This window comes from Pseudopodoces humilis, chromosome 10 (assembly GCF_049639895.1).
Source record: "Pseudopodoces humilis isolate 2021_Gansu_Grassland_sample_001 chromosome 10, ASM4963989v1, whole genome shotgun sequence".
Classification (NCBI taxonomy): domain Eukaryota; kingdom Metazoa; phylum Chordata; class Aves; order Passeriformes; family Paridae; genus Pseudopodoces; species Pseudopodoces humilis.
In genome coordinates this window covers 15,086,023-15,110,137 of record NC_142209.1, presented here as the reverse complement: position 1 = coordinate 15,110,137, position 24,115 = coordinate 15,086,023, and the positions used below count along the sequence as shown (strand labels likewise).

The window sequence follows — 24,115 nt, the reverse complement described above, 5'->3', positions numbered from 1 at the left end:
CCGCCGCGCCAATCGCCGCTCCGGCAGCGCCGCGCCCCGCTCGCCCACACTGCACCGCGGCGCCGCGCTCTGCTCCCGCCCCAGCGCGCCGGCGGCGCGGCCGCGTCTGCGCCGTGAGGGCCCCGCGCGGTTCGAGCGCGGTTGGAGCGGCGCCAGCCTCCGCCACCGGCACCCACTCGCTCGCAGCTGAGGGACGGCCGCGAGCGCGCCGTACAGCAGCTCTCCGCTAGCCCGGGCCCCTGGGTCGGGGTCCTGCGGCGTCCCCCGCCCTGCCTGTGGTGCTGCCCGTCCGCCCGGGGCCGGTTCGCTTTCGTGTCGCGTTGCGCCGGTCGCGGGCAGCGAGGCAAGTTCTGCGCGTTCGTGTGTGCGCCGTTCGCTTCTCGGGCTCCTCGCCAGCTGCACGGGACTGCCAGATCTCTGAGAATTTTTTGGCAAATAATGTATAGCAGGTTTTTCCAGTTTTCATATATGGCAAGTCATGAAGCTTTTTGTACCTCATGAATGCATACAGAATTCCTTACAAAAGGGACAATTTGTTACATTTATCTAGTGAACGTAGGAAGGAATAGTGTGTGAAATGAATGTCTACATTTGGAAATTCAGTTTTTTTCTTTATTGTATTTTTTCTCCTTTTTGTTTTTAGAAATAGTTTTCATGCCCATTTAACAGTGTTTTAATATTAACTATTACTTTAGCCTTATCCATGTTACCAATGGAATGTAGTATGTGGACTTGCTCTAAAAGTGGTTCTCATGACGACCTGCTCGCAAATGTAGAGTCATTACAGAATCAGCTGAGGAGAACTGAAAAAAATCTACAAACTGTAGAAAAAGAGCTATCCAGGTATGAGCGTGTCTGGAAATGAGGACCTCCTGTCTCTTGTAGTGAGAGTCTGTTGTATTTTGTGTGGTGGATCAGTGCAATTAGCTCCTTTTGTGCTTTTCATTTCAATAGTTTTTATGAGCAACCTAATAAAAAAAAAAAGGAGTAGTGACTTTTTGCTCTTCCTCCAACCACTAGTACAAGTGAACATTACAGCCACTGCTTCGATGAGGTGATAGACGTCCCTCTGAAAGACTTTGTACAGCCGAATTACGATTGTCAAGGATTTTCCAGCTTGAAGAAGAATTGTGGTAGAACATCTCGCCAGGATTTTCAAAGAAAATCCAAAGTAAATATTTCAGTTCATTACTTCCTTTTACTACTTTTGCTTTCTATTCTTTGCTATGTTTTTCAACATTTTTGGTTGCTGGGCTTGCAGCATCAGACAGTGGTGTCAGATGAACACTCTTAAGTAGTATCACTCGAGTACATTTCTTTGGAGAAGTTTCCACTCCCACCTTTCAGTACTTGAGGTGTGTAAGAAAGATAGGGACAAAGTTTTTAGCAGGTCCTGTTGCGACAGGACAACTGATTTAGATTAGATGCAACAAGATGTAACAACTGTTTTACTCATGAGGGTGGTGCAACGCAGGAGCAGATTGCCCGGAAATGTGGTAGATACCCCATCCAAGGAAACATTCAAGGTCAGGTTGGTCAGGGCTCTGAGCAAGTTGATCTACTTCAGATTGTCCTTGGTCATTCCAAGGTGGTTGGAGTAAATAACCTTTAAAGTTCCCTTTCAACCCAAATTGGTTTTGATTCTATGATATATTTTAATGTATATATATTTATATATAATAAAATAATGTATATATATATATATTTATAAATGTATTTTTATGTCTAGTCTTACTCAGTATCCACAACTTTGGATAAAACTGTGGAAGAAAATGAACATCTTCAGGAGAAGTTGGATGCCCTTCATGACCAAAATGCATCTTTGACTTCTCAGAACTACTACCTAAAGAACAGAGTGGAAACAATGAACTTTGAATTGATGCAATCAAAAACAAAAGTATGTATCTCTATTGTGTTCATCAAAGAGAAACACAAGCCCCAAAACGCCCAGTGAGCATGATTTTGAGTTTAGAATTCCAAGAATCTGCTGGGTTTTGTCTTATGTTAATCTGTGTAAGTTTAATATTTAGTATATATTTAATAATCAGTATTAATCTTGGACAGGATAATTTGGAGTCTATTTCTCCGTGAGCAAAATAACTATATTAATTACGAATTCTATATACTTATGTTCCAAAGTTTAGTCTAAAGACAGTAAGCCACAGAATGAAAAATACACTATAAAAGAAAATAGTGCAGTAATGCATTTAATGCTGTACATTCACATGTCTGAAACATTAATGGGAATAATAATGGCACAGTAGTCATTTGTCTAGGAAATTAAAATAGTTGATCTCTCAGGTTGGATTAATATTGCTGTTTTGAAAAAAGTGAAGATGAGTTGGAAGGGAATATTGTATGTAATAAACCATTACTGATTTAATGTACACTTGTCTGTACAGGTTTGTTTCAGGACAACTATGTTCTTTTATGTGGTTTATATATAATATTAATATAATATAGCTATCCTTAGTGGCTTTTGTTTGAAAAACGTTATCTCAAAAATAGTATAAATAAATAGATTAGCAAAATGTTGGACTGCGTGACAGTGAAAGAAGAAGTAGTTGGATATAAATTTCTGGGGAAAAGCAAGAGACAAGATCAAACTAAAAAGAATATATTATGCTAGACAGAATATCACACTGGAACGGGAAGGAATGTTAAATGAGCAGAAAATTGGAGTTAAGGTGGTGTAGATGAATAAACATAATTTACAGTGGGGTTAAGAGCACTTTCTTTCAGTAAGCAGATTTTTCTTCTGTTTCTCACCTGTATATATGCAAATGTTAATGAAACCCCAAATATGTTTGTATTTCAGATTTCATATCTTGAGGCTGCTTTAGCTACACATTTAGTCAGCATTCCAAAGTTGAAAGAACAGATTGTAAATTTGGAAGCAGAAGTTTCAGCTCAAGATAAAATTCTGAAGTAACGTGTACTTTTAAATCAATATTTTATTGTTGTCTTCCTGCTAGTCCAATCTCTTTTTAGGGGTAATTTCTGGTGCTGTGTGGGTCATGTAATCTGGGGTCTGGGAAACTTGAATTTCAGAGCCATTGATAGGAGGAGGGAGGTGGTTTAGTTTGTGCTGAATGTACTTCAAGAAACTGAGAAAAAATAATAAAGACTGGTAAAAGAAACCAGTTTGTAATGTGTGCTGAATAGGAATGTGCCCTTACAACTGGATAGGGTGATTGTTTGCTCCATGACCACATATATTCTCTTGTAACAAGCATATATATTTCTGAACATGACCATATTCTTTGTAACATAAAGAATTCTTTCTCCATGAATACATTAATCAAGGCAAATGGCCAGATAAAGCTGATGTAAGCACTGTTCAGAGGTGTCAGGAAGATGTAAAAAAAAAAGGTAAAAATATTTATGTTAAATTTATATTTTAGTGTTCTTTCCCAGTCACACCTCTTGGCAGACAAAATATGATTTCTATGATCAGAGCTCGTGACACAAAGTCAGCTTTCTGGGTCCTTGACAATTGTGACACTTGGTGCCTGCTGATAAGTCTTAGACACCATTCCAGTCTGCAGACATACTCCTGGGGAGTCTGGAGACTATGGGTGTTTCTAACCTAGTTTTGACAGTTACAGCATATTTGTCTAGCAGTTCTGGAACAATGTGTGCACTAAAGAACAACAGCAATCTATTTTTTTTACAAACAGTTCTTATTTTTTATTATGCTTTGTCTATTTGCTAGAGATGCAGAAGATAGACTAGATCAAAATCAGAAAACAGCAATGGAAAGAGAACACATGTTGCAAAGATATCAAAAGGGCTATAAAAATCTGCAAATTGAATTAATTGAACAAAGCAAGCAAGAAAGGAGGTAATTGACTAATTTTAATAAATTAGCATAGAATAATAGAGCAATAAGTGTTTATTTCCATTGGAAGTTGTTTGCTTTGTGGAATCAAATTACTTTTCTTTTTTAAGGATGTTATTTTGAAAAAAAGGGGAAATTATGTGGGAAGGTACTGATTATTTAAATGTGCATGTTTAAAATTTTGAAATCAGTTGGTAGCTGCAGGCTGATATCACACACTAGTATCCAGTTTATCAGCTGTTTTTTTTTTCCCTTCAGAATAGATGTACTGCACTGGAAAACTTCAGTGTGCAGAATATATTTTTCCTGAATTATTTTTGTCTTTGTCTTGCAAGAACCCGCAGTGTATGCTCAGTAGTTGGTATTGAGCAATATTCCTTGGTGTGAGGAAAATGACAAAAGAACAACTTAAATCAAGAAAACATTTTAATGTTACCCTTAATCTTACCTGCCTTTATGATAGCTGTTGAAAAGGGTGCTGTGAGTCCATCTCAATCCCCATTTCCAATTCCTATTTCCTCCTTTAGCCTAGTGGCTCTGTCACTACTTGGGAGGATTAGGGAATCTGACTGTTGGAAGTTGCTATGAACACTCCTATCACCTCCAAAATGTAATTTAAAGAAGTGAGTAGAACAAATTAAAAGATCCATACATTCCTTATTAATTAAACGGCATTACCTGGGGCAAAAAATTACCTGAATTCATGGCTTGGAAAAGCATTTCTTGAACCTTTTAAATGCAAACTATTTGTTTGACTTGTGGCTCTACCCATGAAATTACTTCTGACCTTCTTATGGCAAGAAAACCTGAAATACTGTGGGGCTTGCAATGATGGTTGAAGAAATGTTTTGTTTTGTGATTGCTGTTCCTTCAGAGCATGTGGGGTTGGAACTAGCTGTACTTAGTTACTAGTTGTAAATGTAAATATTTTTGTACTTCAGAAAAGCTGAGCTTCTACCAGGTGTTAAGTGTGATGTTATGGTTAGTATCAACAGTTATTGTGGTTTACTTTTAATCAGTAATTGCAACAGCTTACTCTTCTTTACCCAGGCAAACTGAAGTGCTTTAGCTTAATAATTTTTTTATTCTGAAATGCTTTTAGCCTCTTCTCTGAATACTTTTGCCATCTCCAAATGGGCACTGGTCCTCAGTGAGACACCGATTGGAGGGTTGGCTGTACTTAGATGAGGCACTGCCCCATCCCCAGCCCCCTTCATGGAAGAAAGAAATGTTACTGAGCAGCAGCAATTCTTGTGTGCCTGTATTGGCTGTCCTGGACAGACTGCACGCCTGAGCTGTGCTGAGGTTACTCTGCCAACTTCTTCCCTAATGAGTAATGACAGGGGAAGGGGCAGTGGAGTGATAGAGGGGAGCAGTGGGGAGCCTGGGTTGTTTCTTGGAACAGAGTCTCATGTGATATCTGGGGCTTGGAAAGTTGGAAGAAGAAAGGAGGTACCTGGAGCAATTACAGTAGTAATTGTTTTATTAACTGGAGAAGATAGTTACACTAATGTCTGGAGTTTGTGGGTTTTAAAATTGGTTTGCATCTTTTGCTTGGCAGAGCACATCAGCAAAGAAATGAAGCTTTGTTGAATGTGGAGGAGCTGACAAGAGCTTTCACAAAGTGTAAAGCAGAAATAACTGAAAAACTAGAAAGGGTGAGAGTTTTTTCTTCACTTGTATTTGCCAGTTTTGGTGTTATTTGTTGTAATTTGGTGTAATTTGGTGTTAAGATGTTTCTTCCAATAGGCCCAGCAGTTCATCAGTGAGTCAGTTGTTTCCACTTGTTGGTGACAAAGTCCTAAAAGAGGTGGGACAGGATAAGCAACTGTTTGTGGTGATAAATTCAGTTGTATAATTTTATACTGTCTTTGCACAGTCTGGATCTTTGGAGTCTGCATCTTTGGAGTATCCTAATACTGCTGCTGTTTCTTACTGTCTCCTGCTTGCCAGCTGGAAATTTTAGATTTTAAAAATACAAGATCCTTTTAAAAGCTCTTTTTCCTCCATATGTATAAGCTGTTTGATGAAACATGTGCTGAAGAAGAGCTAAGATGAAAATGAAGTAATCTCCCTAAGTTCTGATAATCAGAATTGTTAATCATTCCTGCCTTGTGGGAGGAAAAAAATACAGTTAGTTCTTACAGAGAGTTTTTTTTTGTTGTTAGACTGCTTTCCTTGTAGAGCAAGGTTGCCAGCCTCAAATGTGCCCTAAAATATTAAGTTAATTTTTTCCTAAATGACAGGAAAAAAGAACTTCTTTGCCTCTTCTTCACTTCACAATAGTGAGCAATAGTGTTATCTACTGACTTACAGAAAGAGCATAGTGTTCATAACATTATTTTAAAAATAGCCTCTTGACCATGGAAGCTTAGTTTATTGCTATACAGTAATGAAAAAAAATTGCTTTTTAAGGCTAAAGCTGAAGAAGTAGTTTTGGGAGAACGTTTAATTAATTGTGAAAAAGAAAAAGAGAAGTTGAATGAAAAGTGTATCAGCTACCAAAAGGATCTACACATCCTAGAAGAGCAACTAAGGTAACACAAAGGCTTTAAAAAATTCTCTGCACATTTATTTACAAGAAATTGGATGTTGCAGTTGTCACTGTGAATGTTCTGCTCAATTCATACAGTTCAAACCAATGCATTTCTACTTATTTTCTGTAACTAATTTTTAAACATTTTAATCCCACATGCTGCCCCCCACTCTCAGGAAGAAGCTCCCCCCCCAAGCCTTCTGGGGTAGTGGTTCTTTGGCTCAGTGGCTGCTCCTGAGGGCAGAGGGCTGCCTGGTTTGCTGGGTACCTGTGCTCTGCCCCTGGGCTGCTCCCCCTGGGGGTCCCCTTGCACTGCCAGCTGTGGGTCCCTGCCTGTTGTATACCACGTTGTCAGTCCCTAGCTGGAATGAGGGATACTCTTGGCATCTGATGGGGAGGCTGCACTCAGGCCTCAGTGGTGGTTGTGATGCTGCCTGCAGCTTATGGAACAGTCAAACCTGGTTTTGACTGCTTTCCATCCCAACTCCAACTGTTACAAGTTTTTATATTCCTGTATGTTTCATTTCAAGCTGAAACCCCCTTTTTTTCAGAAGTTCCTTGGTAGTTCCCTCATTGCTTTAATAAGGGAAGGCAACCATCAGCTGGTTGTCTTTAGAATTGTTAGGTTTGGACAAACACCTGCACAGACATTTTTGAGTTACTCAATTTACATGCTTTGTCCACACTCACATTCCTGTCTTAATTGTCATTCTTTAGGCCATTTTGGCAAGAGTGGGCAGTGTATAAACACCCTTACATTAGCTTCAGTCTCCTGAGTAAGTCTCTGCTTCTAGTAATAAAAATACCTTTTAAATGTCTTTTTAGACAATTAAAGAAAGAGAATCACAACACAAAAGAAGAAATTAAAGCTCTAGAGGCAAAGAACACTGAAATGACAGTAATGCTGAGTCAGTCTGATCAGAAGATCATCAAGCTTCAGAGTGAACTTTCTGAAAAAGAAATAGTACTTAAAGAGAAAGATGGTCTAATAAGTGAAAATGAAGAGCTGACAGCACTTACTGCACAGCAACATAACCACTTGAAATTATGTCATCAAGAAATAGAGGTTTCAAGGGAAGAGCTCAATATACTAGAAACCATTATTTCTCAGTTGTCTTTAAGTCCATCTGAAGAGGTAGAGTAACTGATATAGTCTTAACAGTGCATTATGTTTTGAATAATTTTAAGGATTGAGTTATCCAAACTTTTAATATCCTGATACATGTATCTTAAAATTTATATGTCAGTATAACACATGAATTAAGGATGCAATAAAAGGTGTGAAGCAATAAAATGTTGATTTTTCATTGACCTTTATATTGTGTTAACTTTTAGGTTAAATGGCACCCTTTCAAACAGCAGCTACTGAGTTCCTCAACAGAAGCTACCTCTGAATCTTGTGGTGAATCAAGTAAACCTTTGATTGCAGATCTAAGGTATAGCTTTCTGGTTACTGAACTATGGCAAGAATAGGCAGATAATAAGGTGCTATTAGAACTAGAATGTAGAAAGAATGTTAAATAGCTGTTTCCTCCTTCATAATAGCATTAAACTGCCAATGAAAGGAGCAGAAATTCAAAAGCCTGGTGAAAACTTAACTGTCTGTACTGGAGCTGATCATCTTGCGAATGGTAATGAAGGACAAGAAAACAGCAGGTTGTGTGACCTGGAAACAGAACCTGTCAAATTGATCAGAAATCCAGGAGGTAAGCTTGCTGAAATAGCTGTGCAGTTCTATCCAATTAATCCACAGAACAGAAATGTTCTGCAGAGGTTCAAGTTGGTTTTACAGCAAGTGTGCTTTGGTTGAACGGAGAATATTTTGCCACCTTAGAAATTGTCATGTTCTCCAGAGAATATATTTCTTTGTTTTGCTGCTTAAGTTACTTGTTCAGCAATAGCTGAGCTAGGAGTTGTGTTGAAAGGGAACTGTGTATTTTTTACTTTGCGCAGGTTGTGCTAAAGTCTATGTTTCTGTTGATTATTTTCTCTGTATCCTGCTGTTACAGTGTTTCTCTGATTGCTTTTGTCATTACTGTTTGGATTGATCCATGAAATTACATCAGGGCACTTGTCTTTATTCTGTTTTTTGGTTTCTTGGTTTTTGTTGGGGTTTTTGTTTGTTTTCATGAGTCACTGCTTTCAGTTAAATTATGGGTTTGCATGTGCTTTTATAAATTAATCTTAAATTTATTTTTTTCTCCTTTGAGAGAGGAGAAAATATCAACAGTTGGAACTTATAAGCAAACAATTTGAAAAGGTGAGGCAAAAATTCCAGAAAGAGGTAGAGGAGCTACGCACTAAACTGATAAAAGCAGATGAAGAGAATTCTGCCTTGAGGACCAGCATGGCTCAAAGAACCAGTCAGTTTCAAATCATACAAGAAGACCTATTGAAGAAGGCTTCAAAAACTAATAGCTTAGAGAGAGAAGTAAGTTTTTAATAGCACTGTTTTCTTCAGTTCAGTAATCAAAGGTAGTGAAGGAAATAGTTGCAGAAAAACTGCAACTGCCATATAATTTTGAAATCTGATTAATTGGAGAAAAATTCAAACTAAACTTTCCAGCAGCCAGAAAGAATTAGCAGCCCTAATTTGTTAGTTTTCAGAAATACTGTTTTAAAGCTGGTGTATTTAGTAGGCTTTTCTGTTACTGCTTTGATTTGTTATGTGAAAAATACACACAGCCTTGTTGCTCTGGTGTGGTTGAATTGATGGGTAATCCTAGGAAACAGGCTGAAGGAACAGTTGTATTTTACCTCATTAAATGTTACTGTAGTTGCTAGAGATGAACATCATTACCAGAGAGTCACCAAAGAAAAAATTTAAGCTTCAGCTTTTCTCAGGGTAAATAAATTAAATTGTAATGTTTCCATTCTGGTGCTAATGTGTTGTAGAGTTTAGCAAAATGAGCTTTGCAGTTATTTCCTAATAATGAATGTAAATGTTATAAATATGTAAAACTATGTCATTGATAATTAATTGGATAAATTGTAAGTAAATTGTCCTGAATAATTTTCTGTAAGTAATACATGGTTCAACAAAATCAACCAAACTACTTACTAAAAGTACTATAGTAGTAGCTAAAATGGAATTGGTGATAAGAAAGTGCATACAAATATTTGAATAAAACTAAAACAGTTGTCTATGGGCTGTTTTGTGCCATATTTAATTTCAGATAAGAAAGAAGTCTTCTCAGCTTTCTGCACTTGAGAAACAGTTGGAAGAAAAGACTATTGCTTATTCCACTGCTGCAGAAAGAAATGCTAAGCTGGAACAGGAACTCATGGTAAAATGTTCTCAGTGGGAATCCACATTTATTTAGAAAGACATAAAAGTTTAACTTGACGCTAGTATTCCCTGTATTCAAAATGTGTGGACTTTCAAATTTTCTGAATAATCAGTGCAGATTTTAGGAATGCAGGTTTTAAAAACTGAGTCATGTTTGAAATAAAACATCCTTTTTTGCCTGCCCTTGCATGTGGTAAGTTATTAATGAACATGTTATATTCTCCTTGTGGCCACACGTGCAGTGAAGGTCTGGCCCTGTTGAATTCCCATTTGTTTCAGTGAAATACATGTAGATTTGTAAACAAAAAAGTCTTCAAAAGTGTATTTTAAAGATTCCATCTATCCATATGAAGATTGAATTTCTTTTTGTCTTTGTCAGGAGTTGTTACCTGTGCCATAATCCACCTAGGCAGGTGCTTCTCTGTAGTGGCTGCATTTACTGACATTCTATTCTGTACCTGTGGTATAGGTGTGACATCCTTTGAGATGACACATGCTCTGTGTAACTTCAGAATTTTGTTTGCTATTCCTTTATGAAATCTAGAAACCAGATGATCAAATAAAACACTGTTTAATATCACAACTAAATGTTTTTATTGAGTCCTTCTATTTTGGCAATTCCCAGGGAAAAAACAGATGCATTCATGAGCTGGAAACGACTATCAGTGAAGAACATGAGAAAATAACTTCTGCTTTTGAAAACGAAAAGTTGCTTCACCTTGAGCAGCACAAAGAAATGGAGAGACAGATTGACCTAGTAAGACCTTTATCTTGTAGTAGTGTGTATGACTGTTATATTTGGTATCTTTTCCCTATATTAATTTGTCTTGTAATTTTCATACACATCCATTTGAAGTTATGTTAAAAAGCTCCTTCTTTTCCTTACTTTCCCTGATGTTAGTGCATTTTCCACCTAACTAGCTATACAACTTTCCCTCTGAAATATTCATATCCTGCTCAGCTGAAGAGAAATAAGGACTTAGGAAGAGTAGTGTTGTTCTTTGCTCCAAACACACACACACACACAAAAAAAGTATAGCTCTAGTTTTTTGGGTTTAAAGCATGACAGCTTCTAAAAATGTTCTTATTGGCTGAACCTCTGCCAATCTGAGCCTTATGGGCATCTGTTGTTCTGGGAGACCCGTTGGGGGGTTTTCAGTCTCTAGAGAAGTCTGTTTCTCCATGTGACTAGAAATATAACTGATTATTTCGAGCTGTTTCAAAGCTTCTCATCTTTTAGTAAAGAATGTATTTATGTCTTATTGTCTTGGCTGGTGACAGACAATTACACTCTGCCGTCATTCTTATCTGGATTTAAGATATTAAGTGCTTGGGATTTCTTGATAATTTTAAGACTGCAATACTGTCAATGGCAGTAATGTATTTAATTTTCATTATAATAATGATGGGCGAATAGAATCACATATTTAGGTGAACAAATTCTTATTAAAATAAATTACGATTTACTTACGGACAGCTTCGGACACAGCTGGAGACAATACATCAACAATACATTGAACAAGAGAAAATAATATCTATGTTACAACAAGAGGTTATACAGAAACAGCATCACATTGAATCATTGGATGAGCTGCTAATAGGAAATAGAGAGGTAAGGTTGGCTCTTGACTTTGTTTAAATGCAAATCAAACAAGTGACTAAAAATAATGAAAAGTGTATCCATAAATACATGGAAAGATTGAGAAAAATGAAAGATGTTTATGTTTTTGCTTCTAAATTCTTGTTTGAGTGATTGACTGAATCTAGTGTAGTCACCAATTACTGCTGCTACTACTATATTGTACAAATTTTAATGACCTTTCAGTATTTTCTGTCTTAGCATTCTCTTTATGCCTCTGGATTGCCCCTTGGGCGACTCTCTCTAATGAATGGAAAGATATCTGGATCAAGAATGATTGCATCAATCCTGCACTAGGTGGAAAAACAATAATGTTCTAGTATGATAATGTTTTGTTTCTTTTAATAATGCCTGCTGCTGCAGAATATGAAGAGACATCTCTCAGCAACCAAATTCAGTTCAGAGTATTATGTACATATATATTGTAAAAGCAATTGTGTTTTAGATACACTGATCTGCACTTCTTTTCCTGATTCTGATTCTGAGTTTTTATTAAATATTTATAACATTATAACATTAGATTAATGTTATGTAATATTTATATTTGGTTCTCTTGAATAAAAATATGTGTAAAAACAGGAAATGGAAAATCAAAATATCAAGAAAGATCAAGGATTGAAGATGCTGGAAAGTCAATTAACAGAAGAAAAAATCAAAGTTAGTAAGCTCTCTATAATGTTCAAGTAATAGTTTTAAAGGTTGCATTAACTGTATTTCCTTTAATCTTTTATAGAAAAACTGTTCTATATAAATGTCTTAAGTTCATATTCTAGAAGTCATTTATCAGAAATATTTCTTTCTTTTCTGTTTAATTTTGTTTTATTTTCTTTTTTTTAAAATTAAAAGTAGTATGATGAAACCTAAAGTAAGAGATTATGCAATGCATAATTGCTTAATGCGATTACTGTAGTTACAAATAGGGCAAACTTGTACTTATGGTACTCTTAAAGTCCAACATTGTCTCATAGACCTAATGTTATACGTGCTTTTGGTCTAAATATGGAATTTATTTTAGATATATGTGATCCTACAATGTTGGTCATGTTTTTTAGCCATCTCTAGCTCTTCCTAGTATTTGACTGATAAACATTTTCCATGCAGCACTTGTAAAAGGATTTTAATAAACCAGTGCAGATTTACCCCAGTCAGGTTTCAAAGTATTAAATCTTCAGGATATCAGTGGGAGAAGATACCAGGGACTTTGCTATTTTCATGCTCTTTCTGAGCTTGTGTTGGACCAATTCTCTATTCTAGTGGCTTTGTAGTATTTGGGATGTTTTCCAGAGACTTAAAATTAAGACATGTAGTAATTTCTCTTCAAAAAGCTCTTGAATCAGCTGGGGATAGATACACAAAGTCCAGTATGGTTTAGAAAACTGGCAGTCTGATTGCAAAATTGAAAGAATTAGACATTCTGCAGCTAAATTCAGGACAATTCTCATTGATGAGGAATCCTAGCATTGAAACCAAATGGTTAAGAAAAGCTTAATTACTATGCCTTAAGATCTCTGGGGGTTTGTTTGTTATAATTTTTATCAGTTCAAGGTTATAAGGTGTTAGAGATTACTCAAACCCAAATGAGCGTGTTGACACTGATCAAAGCTCTTCCCTTCTCATCTGGTGAAACTCAGGCACTGTCTCCCAGAGCAGAAAGGGAAATCGTGCTGCTTGGTAGCTTTTTGAAAATAACTGTTTTAAGATCTGAGGTTTTTTTTTAAAAAACATGTGTGTCAACTCACTTATGATGATAATTCCAAATTTATTTATGCAGTTCTATATGTAATAACACATGATGGATTAATGATTTGGTATTGACCCTATGTTTGCTTTTAAATTCTAGTAACTGACTGGCATTTCTCCTCATAACTGAAAGTCTCATCTGATATAAACACAGTCTAAAGTATTATAGTTTTGAATTTCGCAAATAATTTTAATTTTTGAAGACTGTTTCAGTTTAAAGTTTACTATAATCTTCCATTACTATTTTAATACTCTTACGATAAAAATGTAGCTTTTCTGATGTTTCACACAAAGCTGTCTTTTAATACAATTTTTAGACCAGTTAATACAAAACTTTTAAATTTTAAATAATTTAAAATAATTAAATAAGTAATTTAAAATAATTATTGCATTCACCTAGGTACGACAGCTTGAGTCAGCACTAAATGTTTGTAAGGAAGAAGTTGCGCTGTATTTGAGCCAGTCACAAGAAAATAAACAGATGTTTGAAAATCATCTGAAAGAAAGGTCTGAAGAGGTAACAGGTTGTTTTACAGCTCTTGCAGAGAACACTTGTTACGATTGATTTAATCTAAAAGTTTGTGAAATAACAGCCAAAATTTGCAACAGGACCTGTGAATGGGAAGTAAACTGGGAAAAAATTATAGATTTTGTGAGGGCAAAGGGGAAAATCGTAACTCAGAAACTCGGGGTAAGTTAGGGAAAAGGAGCACTAAGATAAATGAATTGTTGAAAGAAGTAACAAAATAAGAATAATGTGAAACAAAGCATTATCTTGGAAAAAATAGAGAGAGCACTATTGCAATATAAATTTAAGTGCACAGAATTGATCTGTTTTTCAGCTATCTTAATGGGGAAGAAGTCCTGGGCATAAAAAAATGTTTACTTCTAGACCCTGAGTTTTATCATGTTTTCCACTATTACTTGAAAGAGTTAACTTTAAGTATTAGAATTAATTTTTTTTTTCTGGGTGAACTAATTAATAGTAGGCTGATAATGTCAGTGCTGGCCTACCTGCTGAGAGCTTTAGTCAAGTGGAGATTGCTGGACCCTGTACAGGATTAGCTTGATGGAAGTTGTGTGGTCATTGTCAGACACAAGCCTGTGATATTTACTGCTGCTTCCTAAGCCCTAAACCCTGTTGTTCTTATACTGCACATGAAGGGACTGGATGCTGTGTGAAACATCAAGTGTGGCAAGTGAGGCTTTATAATTGTGACCACTTTCTCATAAATAAAGTCCAGTTACTACTTCTCCTCTGAGTGAGCAGTTAGTGATTTCTTTTTGATTTTTTTTTTTCCAAGAACACTGCCCCTTTTTTTATTTTTATTTTTTCCCCCACCCAGAACAGTTCCCTCTTGTATTTACCACTGAGAAACCAGACTATTCAATATAAAACAAGTTAGGCACTCAAAATTCTCTTTTTTATTGGAATGACTATTGTCATGCAGGCAAAGAGAAATAAAGGGGAGGACTGAGAAGAAAATCTCAAGGGGAAAACAAGGACTTGAGAAATAAAGAAGACTGGTAGAAAAAAAAGTGGTTCTAACTAAAAATCTGCTATGTATGTTTTTAAAATACTGAGAAGTTATATTTAGAAAGCAAGAATCAAAACCTGTGACTGACTGAGAAGTTACTACTTTCCTCACTTTAGAGCATAACTCAATGATGAATTATGAAGTCTGTTATGTACTGTTGAAACTGTAATGCAGCTAAATTCAGAACCAAAAGTTTTATTGAATCACAAGTGTGATTCTGTGTTCATTATGAGAGAATAGCTGATGCAACTGCAAATAAAATGTTTTATTGTAATGGAGAATAAATGTCTTTTCAGCTTCATTATTTACAGAGAGAAATAAAAATAAAAGGTCAGAATATTCAGGACATGAGTGAACAAAACATTCTCTTGCAACAAACTTTGCATCATCAGCAGCAAATGTTACAGCAAGAAACTATTAGAAATGGGGAGCTGGAAGATAATCAAATTAAACTTGAAAAACAGGTATGGTGAGAAGTGTCTGCATATATAGAGGAAATTAAATGCCTTGTATATGTTTTCATAATACCTATAAAATTGAATATTTTTTGATAACTGAGTTGATAATTATTATTTAGATATATCTAAAATAAAGAGTTTAGTAGCTTGTTTTATCTTAATGCAGGTTCTGAGCTATCAAAAATTCTAGTTAGCATTAGAGTGGCTAGGTACTTGGAAAATCAAACCCTAGACTGCAGTTAAGGAGAGGTGCATTAATTCAGAAAGTTGCATCTTGTATTTGCCAGAAACTATTTGTCTTTCAAATGTGCAGACTTTTAGTTCTAAATTGTATACAGACTATAAAGAAATCTGTTGTGTAAAAACTCTCCCTATGTGAGTTGCAAGACAAGAATGTGTATTTCTTTTGTATGCAATTTGAAAGTACTCTTTAACTGCCATTTTAAATAGGTATCCAATTTGGAAAAAGAGCTTCAGAAACAGAAAGCATGTGCAGAAGATACGTTGAGAAATGTGGAGGAGAAACTGCGCCTAGCTGCTCACGAAGCAGATTTAAACAGAAAGAAGGTGGATGAACTTAATTCTACAATCAGGTAGGTTTAGTGTAGGTGAGAGGTGTATTCTGAACACAGGCATATGGATCAGGGTGTTTTCTGTCTGAAGTGGTGATCAGCTGTGGGCTTTCACTTCAGTCTCTTTAAGCACAGACTGGAAATCAGAAGGGAAGCTTCTGACTAGCAAAGGCATGACTTTCTGGAACACTTTTCCAATGGAATTAATGCATATCCTGGCAACCTATTTAGCCTTAAGATAGCGCTTCATAAAGCAGCTCAAATCATAACTGTATCAGCTTGCTTGTAATTGTAGATAGTACATTCTACAGGAGCTTGCCAGTCTTAAAGAATATAGCTTTGATTACAAGAAAAGCCTACTTAACTTGACTTTTATTTCTGTTTTAGTCACAAGCACTTGTCTTAGAGTGTGTTATTCCATGGTTCATTTTGCTCTGGTTACTTCTATTAGACAGATGAAATTGGAGATGGCTCAGTGCAAGAATGAACTTACTGGCATGGAAAAAGCAGCAGTCAAATTAAAACAAGATGGTGCAAACAAAGCACTGCAGATAAATCAGTTGGATATCACTCTGGAAGAAGCAAGATCAGAGCTCAATAAAAAGGCAAACGAGGGTAATTTGGCTATTTTGTTTCTCAGGCTTCCATTCATTGAACTATTCCTCTGTATGTATTAGACATTTTTCCTCCCCCTCCTTTCATAATCAAGTACATAAGAGTCAAAAAATAATAATCTCTTTAAGCCCAAACAAAACCAAACCCAAATGAACAACACCCCCACAACCCAAAAGAATCACAAACATTTTTCACATGCTTTTGCAAATTCTCGCTTTTGTGGTATATACCTTCACCCCAGGTGAAATGTATAAGTAATTTCCCTGTAAACTGATAATGCAGATTCTTAATGTAATAGTCAAATTATACACTTAGCTTTAATAAAGGTATATGCTATTCAAAAAATGCATCCCTTTGAAACATACAGAACATCTCTATGGAAATAAACTTTCCAATCCATCTTCTTCCATTTAGTTTAATTGTATCATTGTTTTAAGCCAGAGAAATACCAGCAATTCTGATTGCACTTTCCTACCACTGTATGTTCAGTTACTATACTGTGTCTGTACTGTCTCCTTTAGATGTCTTTAGATGTATCCTTACGTTTCAGGTCAATTGTTGATTATGAACTGAATAAAACTAGCAAATACTTAGGCCCCATAATTTTTTTTTTTTTTAAAGTGGTCACTGTTTTTCTAGATTGTCTTAAAAAATAGTGATACTGAAAATTTATTAAGACCACAAGTGCTACTAGGCAGTGATGTTGCATGAAGACTGATGTACTGGTGATTAAGCATTCTTTTTTGTGGTGTGTATGTAAAATAGTGAATGATTTTGAAGATAAGCTGCTTCAAACTGAGACTTGCCACAGGAAAGCCTTACAGAAAATAGCAGAACTGGAATCTGCATTACAGAATGCTTGTGGAGAATTAAAGATCACTTTAACACAGCTTCGGGAGTTGCAAGATGCATTACAGAATGCACAGTCCTCCCTGGAGGAGAAGAACATTGCTATCATGGATCTAACAACTGAGCTTAGGTGAGCTGGTATCTTTTCCATCAAGAGAACTTAGTTATGTTGGTTATTCCTGAAGAATAGCAAGTAGTTTGAATGGGGTTTTTTAATGTTCTTCTGTTCTTATTCTTTATTCTTATAGAGACCAGCTCTCTGTAATTTTTAGATGGTTTGTGTCCATGAGGTAACTTGATACTTGAGATCCTCGGCTCATTTTTAATTATTAAAAGTGGTGCTGAATTCTTTTTGGGGAATTCTGTTTTAAAATCTGCTGAAATTATTTTCTGAATCCTAAAGCTATGAAGTAATCATAAGAATAGACAAATTGTCCAGTTTACTTTCTGTCACAAATTAATGATACTTTCTTTTTTAAAGAATCCTGATATAGCCAACTAAATAATTTGAATAATGAAATTATTAGGAATTGCCCACCTGGAGTATAATCAACAGAATTATTCTATTTGGCTTTGTTTCCTTGCTATCAATTCACCTTTAGGGTAATATGCTTTAAGTAGGTAATAGATCTTGTGATTTTCAAGCTGAGTATTTGAAGCCAAGCAACTGAATGTTGATTAAGCAATTAAATGTATGAGAATTTCAGGTATTGCAAGGATGAAATTGAAGACAAAAAGCAGGAACTCCTTGTCATGGACCAAGCACTGAAAGAAAGGAATTGGGAGCTGAAACAAAGAGTAGCTCAGGTCAGATAATTTTCAAGCATGTTACTGACAATTATGCCTGTTATATAGTAGATAATTTATAAAAAGCCTGCTAGGATTGGTTGCTTTGATGTATTGTCTCAAACAGTACTGGTTACTACAGCCACAGTGCCAAACTCAAACCAGCTGTATGTTGCTGAAGCATTATGTACCAGGAAAATCAGAAGCCTTATTCCGTAACCTGCCCCAAGATTCATTAGTGCTAAAGTTATGGGACAACTGTTCACATCTTGATGTTTGCTAAGAGGAAGGAAAGTTCTGTGCTGAAGGGTGCTTGGAGATGATAGATTCCTTTCCTTGTTTGCACTGAAGTGTATTTGATTCACATTAAAGCAACCCCTAAATAAGAAATTATATCTTTGTTGTGAATAAATTTTTGTAGCTCACTTGAAATATTTTCAGTCTTCTGGTCTGGCTTCAGGATTTGATGCCCATCATGGGAAAATTCTGCTTCTGTCATTTTATTATAAGCCTCTTCCTGAAGGAGTTACCAGCCTTTGTATTCAAGAATATTTGAGGTTCAGAGAAAAGAAGTGGGGATTTGAATAAATCTGTTTAAAAAACTGACACTGTAAGGAGGCCAGATCTTGCCATGTATTTTTGCCACAGTACCCTGTGAACTGCCCCAGGAAGTCATCAAAGCATTTGATGGATTGAATTTTTTTGGTTTGGCAAAATTTGGCACTTCCTAACAAGGTGGATTGGTGTAATAAACTACACATGTTTCTTTGAAAAGGAGAACTAGGTTTGCATTATGTATATATGAGGACCTAATATATTCATTTATGGATTTTTCCCAATTTCCCCTTTTCTTTTTATGTTTGGCCACTATTTAAATGAAATAGTAGGGGGTAGCTTTATATTGACTACTCGAGAGAATATGCTTGAGGCTACAAAGGATTAATTTCATTGATTTTGCTCTCATAGTTTGTAATATGGCATAATATTATCTGCATATTAGTTCAAAATAAAAGATTTCCTTTTCTTCCATTTTACCTCTAGATTACACAATTGGATATGACAGTTCATGAGCATAAGGGAGAAATGGAGCAACAAATAATTCAATTACAGTGCAATTTAGAGAAGTCAGAGTTGGAAATTAAGGAATGCAATAAACAGGTAATTGTTCTTCATCAAAAACATGGTTTCCCTAACAAAGAGCAGCTAATTCTGTAGAAAGTCTGGTCCTGGGACACAATAGCTGGCCAAATTTAATCTAGAAGACAAAAACTCTTCTATATTGTAGGGAGAGGGAAGGAATGTACCAGTAAAAATAAATGTTCGTCAATTAAAACTATAGATTTTGCAAGGCTATAGCAGTCCAAAAATGAAAACCCATTTTTCACTTGATATGATACAGATCCCAAACTGCTCTTTTAGTAAAGGAAAATTTAGACAAAATCAAAAAACTGACAGAGGAATCCAAAGTCAGGGTTAATACTGACAATAGTTGTGAGTTTTGTTTGTTTTGTGTGTGTTTGTTTTTTTCATAAAATTGTTCTGACTTAGGTAAAATATTGGTTCTGATTTAATTGTATTTTCTGTTCAGATTGAGAGCTTAGAGAAGAAACTCCAGCATTCTAAAGATGAGCTTCGTGAAAAAGAGTTTGAATTGCTCCAGAGAAATCAGGAAATAAATCAGCTGAAGAAAAAAAAATGAAAGAAAACAACATTGCCTAGAAGCTCTTGGAAAGGTAAAACATACCTTGGATAGACAACATATTATCAATTTTTAATGCCACTACTGTACAGCCTAGAAGAAATTATAGGTTGTCTCTTTAGTGTAAATGTCATTACTTCTCCCAGAATCCTTGTATTTTATAGCCTGGTGTTTGCTGAATCTTAATCCCCTAAAATGAAACTAGTTGAATTATTTAAAAATTGCAAATTTAATGGTACACTCTTAATTGTCTGCTTTCTGTGGAGAAATTTGATTACTGATTATCTTTAGGGACCTGATTTTCTGGCTATGATATGATGTGGTCTTTGAAATTAAACAAAGCAATATATGATTATAGCTTCTTATGGCTTAGGTACCTATCTTGTGAAAATTAATTGCATCAAAGACCTGTGCTCTATCATGCTTGTGGGAATGAGAAGTGAGAATTTTTTGGCATAATGAATAGGAGTGTATGGAAGTACTTGAGAAGACAGCTAACTCTGTGATCAAATCTTTGGTTTGGTGCATGAATCAATCTCTACAGGTACAAAGGGGATCTGAGATAAACAGGCTTCCTTGCAGAAATAAGTTCAGTGAAGGATGATTCCAAGCTACAGCTAAACACCAAAGCCAAGATGGCCTCTGCCACTTTAGTTATGCTGCATTTGTGTGTTTGTTTTCCCTAGGGTGAGATATCAGAGAAGCCTCATTTCTGTGTGAACACCAAAGGGGTTTGGTCTGTATTCTAGATCATGAGGGTTGGCTCTGTCACAGCTGAATATGAAGGTTGTTTCACTGCAAATTGAAGCAATGCTAGCTCTTCCATCTTGAATTCTGTTAGGTTATTGATGATGCTTAAGAACAGGACAGTGACTGCTGCTACCTTTCACACATATCATTAATAATTTCCAACTTGTCCTGAGGGATGATTCTGAAAGAAAGAATTTCCTAGCTAGCCCCTGTACAATTGCTTACTAGACTCTTTCCTTCCAGACAAATTGTCTTCTTTTTGCAAAGGAATACCGGGTAGGAAGAGGCCTAAGAATATATAAGAAAGGCTTTGAAAACAGACCTACTTGGTCATGTTCCTACCAAGACTTGGGATAAGGAAATGAAATTTTATTTTAATTGTAGTGAAGTAGATAAAAAGTATTTTGGAAGCATTCTGTGTAAAACATGAAATATGTTGCAGAGGGCTTCTGGCTCCACATAGAATATTATATGGTTCCTTCTTTGTTTAAAAATTGAGTATATTAACATAATGTAAGAAAATACTTTCTCCATTAGTAACACATTGCAGATTGATTGACCAGTCTTCCACAGAAATTTTCTGTCCTAGTTCTAAAAAATAAATTACCTAATCTATCTAGGGAAAAGGGGTGGAGAGGCAGTGTGTATGTCTTGCCCAGGGGTACAGTCTGTCTCATTCTTTTTTTCTTAATACATTGCCTTTCTTGTTTATTACAGAAAATATATTAGTTCAGGGAAGGAATTGCTAGGAGGGTTGATTTGTGTTCTGGTCCACACTGTCCCTTTGGGACTCATAAAATAACCAGGTCACAGAGTTTTCTTTGTTCTTACTCTGCTTCAATCTGCAGTGAAGATTTTGTAACAATACAGCACTTGGCTACCCTTATAAGTTATAAATATTCCAAATAAAGGAACTGAAAATATCTTGCTGAACATTAAGGATGGCTTTTTCATTTTCTGGGAAATTGAAGTAATTTTCTGTATTAAAAATGATAATTTTAGAAAGGCAAATTTGATTTAAAGCAAACTAATATTTTGTGACTATAGTTCTTTCTGAAATGAGAAGTAAAATTGTATTAAAATGGTAAGTAAGAAAAAAATTAGTGCTTGCAATGATTGACTTTTTAAAAAAGTGATTTTTATAATGTTTTTGAAAAATTGTGCATGGCATAAAAAGATTAGGAATTACTGTAATAATCTTTCATATGTTAACTGTAAGCTGCTTATATGCTACTTACAAGTGTTTGTGTACAGTATGTATAGCATGCCTCAAAGAATAAGCACTTAGCTAAGCATGGGTAGATAAACAGTGATCCAATATAACCTCTTTAAATTTATAGCAGGAACCTTAGTATAATATGATGTGAAATAGTAGTGGCTGATAGAGTCTCTTGTGCTCCAGCACTAGCTAATGTAAACATGACTGCTGTGTATCATGTTCTAAAGACATCTAAAACTCTGTTTTTGTCTATAAATGAACCCTTGAATAATTAGATCCAGCATATACAGTTGTTTTTAAAAGGAGGGGTAGGGGTAGTAAAGCTCTAGAAACTAAATAAAACCCCTAACCTCAAACATGCTTTGACAGCATTTACTTCTATATACAGCTTACATTCACACTGCTGTTTTTCTTGCTGTGTGTTGGTGGACATTATAGGATTTTTCCACTTGATACCTTGATACTGTTGATGGGGTTTTTACAGACACTTCCCGAACTGTTAGCAACCTAAGAACAAAAATGCAATCCAACATGAAAACTTAAGCCTCATGCAGAGGAGTTATTTTAAAAGACAGTGCTCATTTAAACTGTACAAAGTTTTTATAGAGATTTGCATATGAAGATTTCTTCTCAAAAACGTTCTGCATAACATTTTCCTTATCTGCTAGAACTTAATATGGTATCAGAAAATTTGTAAATTGTGCTTTTTGAGACAGCAAATGCACTTTAGTTACAAAAATAGTGAACAAAATGCATTAATAACATAAATCAGAATTTGAGATGGCAGCTATGGACTTGTGACCTGCCGTTAGTTTTTCTGAATTTGTAAGATAAGGTTTAATAATGAAAAGTAACATCTTGGTAAAAATTGATTTCGATATGGTAATTACAGATATTTTGTTTCAGGTGCAAGAACTGTGAAGAAATGACAGCTGCTGCCTATTGGACAAGCAGTAACCCAGAAATGCTGTTACTGGCATCATAACTGTGCACCCAAAGAGGACATTTTAAAGTTGTATTTCTAAATAAGGAATGTAGTTATTTGTACTGAAGCAGATGACAACATTTCTATTTTTCCAACTGTTAGTGAGATTATTGCCTTCATATAATAACATATTAATTTATCTTTTATACTTCAGAATAAAATTTATTTATTTTAAGTTGTAGGGTTGAATTTCAGCTGTCATCTTTTTCCAAGGTTTTTAAATTATGTACTTGTTTAGTATCTCACTTCTAAACAAAAGTACAATGGTAGTACCTTATTAGCAATTCTTGTTTGGGAATATTTTATCTTTTTTTGTATGCATGCAGAGTTGCAGACACAACATCTTATTAAAATGGACGTGTTTGTAAGATGTTTCGGGTCACTGATTTGATCATAGACACTGGTAAAACCTGCTTGCTTTACTTCATACCAGTATCTTTGAGATGCAGAGTTGTTGGACAGGACCATAAAGCTTGCGCTTGTTTCTTTTGATATTTTTGATCAAATGAAAATCCGTACAAAAATTCCCATAGATTAAATTCACATCATAACTATGCATTGTAAAACATACTTATTTCCAGGTTTTCAAAAGTACTACACAATTTAGCTGGTATAGATGGCTAGTGGCCCCACTTTTATATTTACATAAGCATCAGGAACTGCAAATACACTTTTGAGGCCTCAGTCTAAGTCTGATTAATGCACACATGACTTATGTGCATTAAGACATGTGACTCATACTTCAGAAATTAAGTTACTAAAGTTATTTGATGTAAAGAAGAGGAAAATAATCAAATGTATTTCAGTTTAAATACCAGGCCTCAGTTAAGTGTTTTGCATATTAAAAGTGTATCTTGGCCAGTTAACTTACCTGAGATAGTCCAGAAACTTTGCAAGTGGCAGTTTGCTAGACTCCTTGGGCAGTACTGGCTCTTTCACTTTATGTAAACACGTTCCACAAATGTCACATGTTCTACATTAAGTGGTTCTACAAAACCAGCCACACATTCTGCTACCATTGACAAGTCAAGATACACTCATCTATAGTATTTCTGCAGTTTCAGATTATTTTTTCTGCTATTATGAAAATTATGATGTGACAAAAACCACTGTTACTTACATATAATTAAAATAAATATATTCTGTGTTTTAAATCAAGGTATTTCTTTCTCTACCTGACTGTAAAGTGAAAACCTTAGAAATAGGTTGACCAGTGCAATAATTGCAAATTAAACTACTTTTATTTTTTAACTCTCTTTATGTGCATCACTTTGCCTTCAGCCTAGAAGTGTATGCATCAAATTTTAGACAGATTTTTTTTAAAGCAGTGGAATATATAAGTCCTTCAAACCAGGATTTCAAGTGGAAAATATAACCAGTCTTTAATTACAGCTGCATCACAACACTAGTGGAATTCCACTAACTAGCATTGTATAAAGCCTCATTTGCTCCTCCTACATGCACTAAATATAAATGTGCAAGAGCAGCAAAAGTAATTTGCTTAATCTCTGAATCAGCTAAATAGCATTTGCACTAAAATTTTGTCTGTAAACTAACTTATCTCGTTAAACTCTAGGTTAAACCTGATAAATAAGTAGA

The 24,115-nt window shown here is 35.4% G+C and overlaps 1 protein-coding gene across 5 annotated transcripts; it reads left to right on the top strand.

The window, feature by feature from the left end:
* Positions 1–96: 96 nt before the first annotated feature.
* On the top strand, positions 97–23,556 carry CCDC18 (coiled-coil domain containing 18). 5 transcript variants are annotated; one of them, XM_014250631.2, is made up of 24 exons: positions 97–843; positions 1,021–1,171; positions 1,730–1,897; positions 2,819–2,928; positions 3,716–3,844; positions 5,403–5,499; positions 6,257–6,378; positions 7,203–7,512; positions 7,713–7,813; positions 7,923–8,083; positions 8,588–8,808; positions 9,554–9,664; positions 10,292–10,423; positions 11,144–11,278; positions 11,885–11,962; positions 13,446–13,562; positions 14,880–15,047; positions 15,492–15,634; positions 16,065–16,228; positions 16,994–17,207; positions 17,785–17,884; positions 18,905–19,021; positions 19,452–19,596; positions 22,438–23,556. In XM_014250631.2, the coding sequence occupies exons 1-23, from the start codon at positions 704–706 to the stop codon at positions 19,560–19,562; spliced, it is 3,300 nt and encodes a 1,099-aa protein (XP_014106106.2). In that variant the 5' UTR covers positions 97–703; the 3' UTR covers positions 19,563–19,596; positions 22,438–23,556. The 5 variants fall into 5 exon arrangements, 4 of the variants coding, with proteins under 4 accessions (XP_014106106.2, XP_087916372.1, XP_087916373.1 ...); XM_088060246.1 differs by lacking the exon at positions 11,885–11,962; XM_088060247.1 differs by lacking the exon at positions 13,446–13,562.
* Positions 23,557–24,115: the final 559 nt, after the last annotated feature.